Genomic DNA, 10247 nt, shown 5'->3' with positions numbered 1-10247 from the left:
GACTGATTACAAGTTTGAAGATACCTGTGATGCTAATTACAGGACACACCTTAGTTTAATATGTCCCTATGGTCACATTATTTTACATCTTTTCTAGGGGTACCATCATTTTTGTCCTGGCCAGTTTCATTAGTTTGTTTTTTAAAATGATTCTGTTGAACCACAATTCAAAAACAATATCTGATTTTCATTAGTTCATTTTCAGTAAATTTTTATTTATTATTACTTTTGTCAGTTTCAAGTTATTTCAGTGACCATTGTGGGTTTTTCTCTCTTTAACGGAACGTTACCAACAACTTTGCCTACGTCTGTATACTCTGACATTTAAGCACCTACAAATCCATCACTGGGAAAAGTCCATCTGCTGAAAAAGATTGTAGGATATGATCGAAAGCTCCAGAACTGCTACAGCATTAAAGGGACCTTGTAGTGAGACTGTTTTGTCAACTACTGTTTCCAAGGTCAAGAATGACATTTCAGTCTCAATAACATTAAATACTTTGCAATTATTGCAAAATGATGTAATGTGGTAACAGGAAACGTAAAAGAGGAACATGACTCACCAACAGACTGACAGTGAGCAAGATATTCTCTTAAAACTACGACCTAAAAAAGAAGTGAAACTAAAAATAATGACATTCATCAAATAGGTATTTCTTGCAGAGGTTCTGTACTATTTTGTTAATTGCTTTTGTAATTTAGTGCTCCCCTGTATCTATCTGTAAAGCTCTCACTGGATGGGCAATCTAAGTATTATACAGCATTAACACAGTATTCATCAATAAACACTTCATAAAGGAAAATACAAATCTCCTCTCTGAAAGCAGAATCCCAGGACACATTTGAGTGCAACAATGATGGCCTTTTATTGCAAACAAAGGAACAAAATACAATCTATCGCTCTCTCATCTGTGATTCCTGTGAGACATCAATCATTCAAACAACAACATACTAAAGAATTGGTCAGAAACTCTGGAGAACAAATATAAAATGCAGTGAAAACAGACTTGCCCTCTACGTTATCATGAGCTCCTCGAACGCACGTAAGATAAACTAATACTCTGAGAAGTACAGACCTCATACAAAAAATACAATTTTTTTTTTCAATAATAATAAAAAAAACAGCCAGCATATTTACAGGACAATAATATCTTCTATGAATCTGGCTTTCCTAAATTCCCAGTGAAACTTGCTCTAGTTGTCTGAGTAACTAACGTGTTACATGTGTCCTTTCCAAGTGTATAAGGCATGACAATCATCCTTATGTCTATTCTGATGTTTTGATAACAGCAAATCTTAAATATCAAGACGGAAGACATATTAACGGACCAGGCAGTCCTCCTCTTTAATGATATTAATATCCTTTATATTAATGCTTGTCATTTTTCAAAGTTTCTGTGCATTGCTCAGCCCGTCTAAGGCACCAACTATTCAGTAGGGGAGTCCAGAACAAACTGTACACGAGCATATAAATCAAACCGCTAATCCTACGCTAACCTATTAGCATTATGTACATGTAGATAAACATTGGTGATGAGAAATAATGAACGTAGTAGGTAGCGAATAACTTAATTTACATGCAACCAGTTGGTGAGCGATCCAAAAGGAGAAAGAACTTTACAAAAACATTCATGACTTCAGCTCACTCTGCTTTAGTCAGACAGTCTTCAGAGAGGAACACAGACTGAAGGATCATGTTTAGAGCAGAGACAGCAGTTTGTGTGGAGCGCCTTTACCAAATGAGAAACAAGTTGACAGCTATGAATCAGCAATATGTATAAGAATGTGTGCATGCAGACACGGATGTGCTATATATGAGCACTTTAGTGGCCAAGTGCGATGAGAGATAAAAAAAAAGAAAAGTTAATTAAAAAGCTGAAGGTCTGAGGCGAGGGCTGCTCTCTGAATGTGGGCTGCAGGGGCAGATGTGCAGCGGATGGGTGCGTGTGTGCGACGATGAGAGTGAGAGCGAGATTAAAGTAGTTTATTCTCAGACATCTGAACCTTTCCACCAAAGCCCTGGCATGGGAACACGTGGGTGGAGAAGGGTTCAAATCAAAAAAAGAGCACCCACAATCTATAAAACCCCAATAAGAAAGGAGACCTCAAAATATACCTCCCCCCCCCGACCTGACTGTAATACACATATATGGTTCCTTCTTCTAAAACGGAGATCTTTCCAAAAAGGGTTCTGTTTTCCCTTTCATGTGAGGCCACTTTGATCCGAGTATCATTCCTGAGGACACAGCAAAGCACTAAGTGGAAAAGTGGAAGGTCAAATCAAGCTATGAGATCATTCATGATGTCAACTCTTTTGTTTCAACTGAACGTCACTGGGTTTGTTGTTTGTAGGAAAAGAAAAAAAGAATCTATATCCCTTTGGGAGGCATTACACAGACAGCTCCAACCTAGATGGTTCTTAAAGCAACTTTTTTCAGTCGTGGATTCAATTTCTAGTTTCCATGATCGCTGTATATCCTCAGAGGAGCTGCCGAGGAGCCAAACCCCAACATTATAGCCTGTTCTGTGATCAGTAGTGATGTCAGCCGCACACAATGTTTCCAACTCTGCTGTGAGGTATTCGCGCGATCCTACTTCAAACACATCCAAACTAAAGCTGAAGGATCAGTTTATGCTTAGGTTGTGCTCCTTTTTCTGCACTCTGCTTTGCTTATTCACCGTTAGGAACGGCCGCGGAGCGTCGAGTGGGAGCAGTGAAACTGTTGGTGGTTTATGGAGCCACATAACGTCAGATGATGACAGCTGTGATAGTCACATCTGGTATTTATAACTCATTGCTTTGATCCCACGTTTAAAATAAAAACTATAATGACCAATTGGTGTTTGTGTGCAGACAGAAATCAGAGGATATAGAGGAGGGAGAATGGGAAAGACAGCGATGCAGCCTGTTATCATGGCTAAGTGGAGAGGGCCGAAGCCTGGGAGGCTTCCTTTGAACTTCACTGACAACTGTAATAACGGAGTTGTGCTTTTTCACTGCTAGAAAGTGACTGGATTAACACATTTCAACAATAATAATAAGGTATTTGGTTAAAGTTAGAATTCTTAAGCTTTTCATGAAATTAAACTCAATTTTAGCACCATTTATGTTGCAGTAATTCTCTCTATATGGTTTTAGAGGGATTCAGAGGAAACAATGCATGCATGTAATCCAGCGCAGGGCGGCTTTTATTGTGAAGCACCCACAGGAAATGGAAAGTATTTGTCACTGCAGCTAGCGTTTACCAGGATCGTTCATCAAAAAGGCGCCTACAAAACAAGACAAGTGTAAATTTCTACTTTTTTTTTGTCAGCGGACCATTTTTCTTAATTTTGTACAAGATTCCCCAGATGCTCCTCTTGTGAAGTAGCTGCTCAAAGAGTGTTTGCTGCAGTATTAAACCACAGGTGTCGCCTAATCAACCAGGACTGAAATCTTAAATACTACAACTTAAGAACAGAGACATCTGTAAAATAAATTAGCTGAACTGAAGCTTCCACAGGGAGTGACCTCTCTCTCTGTCAGGTGACAGGCTCGCCATTTCATGAATAATTTACAGAAGATACCGTGACTTCACAAAAGCCACTGAAGAACTTAACGCGAGGTTTAAAAGGGTTATTCTTTGTAATATACTAGCGTCAGTCAGTTTGCTTCTCCCTCAGAACAATGCCTGTGTAATTCTCCCTTTTAATCATGTGACTAACAAACATTCCCTTTAACTTGATGATACCGTTTGCTTTTAAAAAACTCATGCAATATAATTTGCTTTAAATACTGGTTGAAGCCATGATAAACATTTCAACAGTATGAAAACGCTGTAAGCAATCAAAAGACCACTTTGAAAATGCCACAGAAGTTGTGAGGTTTTAGGGAAGCAGAGCTCAGTCTGTCGGGGATATAAATACTTCACTAACAAGGGTCTGAACACCCGACCTGTGACCTGTGACCTGTGACCTGCGCTAAAGACAGGTGCAAACACAAACAAGCAGAATACAAAACCTCATTCACAACAGTTGAAACTTCACTGTATGCCAAAGCCTCTTAAGATAATATCACCGAGGCGTTCCAGCTTATTTGTAGCTCCTTGAAATGCTACAGAAGTGTAATACAATCCACATACACGTCCTTAAGGTCAGTGGTTACAATCAAGGCAGAGCATTATTGTTCAAAGAGCTCATTGTGAGACTAGGCTGAGAAACTGGATTCATCCTTTTACTGAAATGACACCTTTAACGATATTTATATCTGTCACTGTTCAATCATTCTCAGTCAGTCGTTGAATTTGTCTGTTTGTTCCTTCGCTCCTCTCCTCAAACATACCACTCCCTGCGTGAGATCACAGATCCGTCCATGTGGGACACATAGTCGCTGTCTGTACCATTGTCGTAGCAGTCCTCCGGGAGGTAGGGGGAGCCGTTGTTCCCTATGGGGCTGTGCACAGGAGGCCCGCAGGGGTGCATGTTTTGGGTGTTGTAGTGATCTGGGTAGTAGTTTCCCTCCTTGAGGCCCCTGTGGGCTTCCCCCCTGTCAGCCCAGTCATCCCTATCCTTGTGGTCAGGGGTGTAGTCGGGGTAAATGATGTCTCCACCCAGTTTGGGTTTCAGCTCCTGGCTGCCTTTGCTCGTCTTGTCCCCGTAGACCTCCTGCAGCTCATGCGGCTGCAGCACGTCCAGCTGAGACTCCTTCTGCATGTCGGAGGGTCCCAGGTACTGTTTGGTGTAGTAGTCTCCTCTGAAGGTCCTGCGCTGTCGCATGAAGCAGGCCCCGCCAAGGATCAGCAAGAGAAGGAGGAATAAAACTCCACCTACAGCCCCGCCGACTATAGTACCCAGGCTGCTGTCGGTTAAGGAGGCCAGGGTCGGGGAGGTGAACTGGGCTCTCCGCTGGTCCACAGCGGTGCCGGTTCCGGAGGTGCCGTGGAGCAGGGATGCGGTGGTGCTGGGGGCGGCCGTGGTGGGGGGAGGATCTGCAGAGCGAACATGTGATGAAAAGATTTAAACAGAGAGGAAGGACAGCAGATGGTGTGAGGAGTCATAAAAATAAAGTGGAAAAAGGCCTCGACTTTATGTTCTGTAACGACTGGCAAAGCAAGTGTGAATGTTTTTTAGATTAATTTATAGCAACACGGTGCAGTGTTGGAACAGAGACATGCCTCTCCTGAGACGAAAGAATCTGCTGAAAGCTGTGCTGTAGAGCAAAAAGGAGGAAATGAGAGGGGCAGAAAGAGGTTAAGTGCTAAATGTCATTGTGTGTGTGTGTGTGTGTGTGTGTGTGTGTGTGTGTGTGTGCATGAGAGAAAGACAGAGAGGGATAGGAGGACAGAGGACATGCACTCATGAGCATCTGAGTGAGCGTGATTGGCCCTGCTGTGGGGAAGTCATGTGAGAAGATGAAACGCTGTGTGATCGATGTGAGGTTCCTGCATCTGATTTGTCCTCCGGTGGCCGGCGTTTGTGATAGCAGCCAGAGTCGGAGAGGGAAGGGCTGTGTGGAGCTCAAGGTCAGGATAAGTGTCTCCATTTTGACCTCCAGCCTCTGGGGCTAAGAGCAGCCTGATACCACTCGTTGATCTCTGCACAGGCACATCAAAGGCCCGACTACAAAGCAATGCAACTCGCACTAATAGAGGTCTGCATCTCCAGGAGGTTTTTAGGTACCAGTTATCAAAACCGGATTCCCTGTAGAGCTGTAATGATTTCCACAATTTGTGTAACTGAGTAAGAGTCTAATTACCTGCAATTATATACTGTGTGTGAGCATGAAGGGAGGGGGTAAAGTAAAAGCATGACAGAGGATAATGGAGACGGATCAAGGTCAGCGAACTGATAAACTGTCTCCTTCGTCAGTCGCTATCAATCCCACCCTGTAGCGCCACATTTTAAACTCACGGAGGGTTACGAGCATCTGCAACCATGTAGCTGATCATCTGAGAGACAAGCAGCCAAAAACCACAAGGCTGCACAGACAACTGGGAATGTGAACCAGTCACACCGAACAGCCTCGGAGGGGGAGGGCATAGAACTGAGCTCGACCTGGCTATCTCCACAGGGGATGGAAGTGAGAGGCCGCATGCCCGAGTCTTAATATTTGACAAGAGAAGCAAGATAATTGCTCAGTGCGAGCCCGTCCTGGACAGGATGTCAGCTGTGCTTTCGTTTGGAGCAGGACTCCAAAGCAGGCCTGTACACAGATGGAGCCTGACAGCCCCTTTTTGGGGCTTCTCCAGCTCCTTCCTCTCGACAGTGAGAAACCAAAAGGATGGTGTGTGTTAGCGGAGGACGCGTCCAAAAGCAGAAGTTGCTTTGTTTGGAAAAGGATTAAACGGAGCAGAGGAGAAATGAAAACAAAGCGAGATGCAGAGTTCTCAGGATCCACGCCCCGACTTTACAATAATGAAGTAGCAAACCGTGGAGAGACAGGAAGCAGACGGGAGTACTTTGGTACCCTGTGAGTTTTCTGATTTATGTCAATGAATCAACAGCAGTTTTTAGTAATCCAAATGCAGGGAAACCCCTTCCGTTGATGAGGGGAAGTCCCCTCTCTCAGTTTTAATGGGTGAAATCACATTTCATTCAGAACAGCTTTAAGAGTACAATATACTGCTGAATAACAAATCCTATGGAGTACACACACATACTTCTGTGTACTTCAAAACTGTGAACACAATTCATTATGCCCCGCTGTGAAACCTGACCTTAAACCAAACAAAGAGAAGGGCTACATGGGTATGTACTTTGCTGAACCAGCAGGGGTAAACACCCTCTTCCTTATCTGACAAATCTAATGTTGCCAAAACCACAACACTGGAAACATTTGGGACTGATACTCTTTATCTGCACTCCGTGCTCCTCTGTTGCCAGGAATGTGTGAAAGTGGATCTGGGCAGGGACATTTATATGGAGGCTTAGCTCGGCTAGAAGTGTTGAACTGAGGGCTGATCGCACTGAGAGGCTAATCTGACATCAGAGAGGCACGATGAATGTCAACTGCTATTTTAACCTCAGGTGTTAAAGGAAATTTCTTTAAATAAGCAGATAGTTAAAAACCCATCCAATAGCACTTCAAGAAACTGAGTGAAAATTCCAAACGTACCTTGCACCCAGAGGTTTACATCTTGACTGCGGAGAGCGACGTCGTTTATCACTTCACAGCGGTACACTCCAGAGTCATTGCGCTCCAACGGACGAGTGAATGCAAAGCTATTGTTTGATATGTCAACACCGTCGGGCATCAATCCATCCAACCTGTGCAGAAATGAAACATTACAGAAATCTCACAGTGTTCACTACATCATATGCAGAAAGTCAAAGAAGTGCATTATGTTATTACTGCATGTTTCAAAGTAGAATTGAAAAAACTCTGCATGACTTGCAGTGATGTCACGGTTCTGCTGCTTGTGTACCATTCGTAGGCCTGTTGCAAATATTATATGATCACATGACTGCCATAATTTGAGCTGACTGCACTTCTACCAGTTGAGGGCAAGCTTTCGACATGAACATAAGAAAAAAAGAAAGAAAGAAAAAAGAAAATAAAGAGCTTGTCTGTCTAGACTTTACTGGTTCTGTCAGTTCAAATGAGATCATATTTCTTGTTTTCAAAGCAAGATGATGACAAAGAGCTGCCAATAGGCCAGTGTTGCTCTGATGCATGAACCATTTGGAATCTTTTATTTATAGCAGGGAGTCTTCCCGATGGGTGCAGCGGCGCATTCGACAGCTCCAGTGTCCAGGCTCCAGGCGTCATGCAGGAGGTAATTTATAGACAGAAGCTTCTTCGCTTCGCTGCTTAATTTAAGTTTGTTTAAACCGAGTTTAGTTCTACGCTACTGGAACAAACAGCAGGTGATCTTAGACTGACATTAGTTACTCAACAAACATGTTCCTTTTGCCTGTTTGTCACTAAACTGTTACAACAAACATACACAAATGTAGAACTCATGATCACTAAACACCAGTGGGAAACTCCGGCAAGTTTCATTATATCTCAGTTAAGTGTGTGAGTGAGATTTGATCTGAACACATGATAAGCTATCAACTTGTCCTGGCTAAAACGTGCAAACAATTTACGCCTGGCTTTTGTTATTTACATTCTGTAATGGCTTTTTCACTGGTCCAGATCATGTAGTGATTTAACATTAGCTGCTGACAACCTGAAGATAAATAACAAACCTTTTTCCCAAGTTTATGAGTTGACGAGGACGTCTGCTCTCCAATACTACTGCACAGGATATAGTTATGTAAACAGTCGTGTCCTCTGATTTCTGAACGGAGAAGAAACTTTGGCAGAATGTGTGTCAGCCTGTTTTGACATCGTGAAAGGTGGACTTTCAGGGGAAGAAAACAACACCAAGCGGTACCTGAGACCGTTGGAGGGACGCAGACCCTGAATGAGGTTGTAGCATCATCCCAGTGACCCGGTGTGTAGCTAAAGTGCAAGGGGCAGTTTTCCTAATCCTGCATAATCCGACCCTTAGAGGAACACTCAGCTACTGAGAGTTCGAGAAAAAATGTGTCCATGTATTTCTGATGAGAAGTTTAAATCTGCACAAAGTTTTCAACAGGGGGCCAATTTTTGTGGATACTGACCTGATCCATGAGAAGTGACGGGCAGGTGGGTTGGCTTTGGCTCCACAGGTGAACTTCACATTCTCTTGACCCACATACCAATTTTTGTCAACTCCCATTATCGATACCATCGGAGCAACTGTAAAACAAAATAAAGCAAAAGGTCATAATGTTTTTTTTATATATACTGTATATATATAATATTATATACATATTTTTTTATTCCTTTACCTCGTACAGCAGTAAGTTTTTGCTGACCAAAATGTATTTTATTTGATTTGTATTACAACGGGTACGAGACTAGGACTCAATAATCAGTCACTGTGATCCCAGCAGCCTGATGACAAATGAGCTTTCGCAGAAGGAACAATGCATGCATTATAAGCACAGTAGTGAGCGATGACAAAAACAAAGGCTGTGCGGGACTGTAGCAGGGTACAGGATCTGCTGGTGAACAAGAGCCAAGAGAACAAACAAATGACCCTGGGTTGGTGGAAAGTTAGAAAATGACAGACTCACTCAGACAGTAGATGTACTGCAGCTAATAATAAACTCTACTGCCTCACCATGACAAAGAAAAACAAAGCAGGAGGATGCCTAAATGAAGCCCGGCACATGCCACTGTAATAAAACATGGCAAACACGGACTTAGGCATCCAATATTTCAGTTTTGATTTCTCTGGAGCAAAAATGAGGAACTCATTACAGCAACCAGGAAGATGCCTCGGCTCATCATGTCCACTGACCCTTTTCACGCAGCTCCACGTTGAAATTGTGCTTCTTTTGCACTTAAAATCCCTTGCCTCTGCATTTGACATGATTTATTGAGCTGGAAAGCCTCTTTCTTCCTGTATTAACCTTGGTTTCTCTGCGCCTCCATCCGCTGCCCCCAGCAGCCCCCTGCTACTTGTGTTGCTGCTGAGGCCTGATCAATATTTCATAAAATACCTTCATTAGCCGGCACTCACACAGTCCAAACACAGTCTAACCCTTAGTGCTGCTCGCCAAGGAAGTATGCATCAATGATTATAACATTAAAATGACTCTTAAATTGCCCCTTTATTGGAAAAGAGGGAAAGGTAGTGATCAGGCTATTCATAAATCAAGCTATTAGCACGGGTTAATATCGATAAGATACACTGTACCTGTTAGGGCTGCACAATTAGAGCTATAATAATCATTACCTGGCTAGATATAATGACCATGATTATTCATCTGGGTGATTTCAGGAACAACTTATATTACTGATGATAATAACAACTCAAATTTCAATAAACTGCATAATCTTACACACTTAAAGCAACAGTAGTCAGTATATTTTTGGCATCATTGGGCAAAAATCCCATAATAACCTTTCAGCATATTGTAATTCAAGTGTTCTGAGAGAAAACTAGACTTCTACTCCTCCTCATGGCTCTGTTTTCAGACTTTAGAACATCTAGCCCGTGATGCGAGACTTTGACCAATCACAGGTCATTTCAGAGAGAGAGAGCGTTCTTATTGGCTGTGCTCCGGTCATGTGACCAGAACTTGGCGTTCCTTCAACAGATTTCACAATGGCGTCGGCGTCACAAACGTTCTCATTTTACAGTTAAACAGTACACTACAAGATGATTCTGAGAACATCTGAGGAGAGAAATAGACATTAACGTTACATAATATTGATTCATATTTGATCA

At 42.5% G+C, this 10247-nt stretch overlaps 1 protein-coding gene across 2 annotated transcripts in view; it reads right to left on the bottom strand.

Moving 5' to 3' along the window:
* Positions 1–841: 841 nt before the first annotated feature.
* The window catches only part of nectin3a (nectin cell adhesion molecule 3a), a 41085-nt gene continuing 31679 nt past the window's right edge, over positions 842–10247 (bottom strand). For both annotated transcript variants that reach the window (XM_037774483.1, XM_037774482.1), the window contains exons 4-6: positions 8590–8707; positions 7094–7245; positions 842–4967 (exon numbers count right to left, since the gene is read on the bottom strand). In XM_037774483.1, coding sequence (XP_037630411.1) covers positions 4312–4967; positions 7094–7245; positions 8590–8707 — 926 coding nt within the window. In that variant the 3' untranslated portion in view covers positions 842–4311. The remainder of the gene's footprint in view (positions 4968–7093; positions 7246–8589; positions 8708–10247) is intronic.

This window comes from Sebastes umbrosus, chromosome 7 (assembly GCF_015220745.1).
Source record: "Sebastes umbrosus isolate fSebUmb1 chromosome 7, fSebUmb1.pri, whole genome shotgun sequence".
NCBI lineage: Eukaryota > Metazoa > Chordata > Actinopteri > Perciformes > Sebastidae > Sebastes > Sebastes umbrosus.
This window is presented reverse-complemented; position numbering and strand designations above follow the sequence as displayed.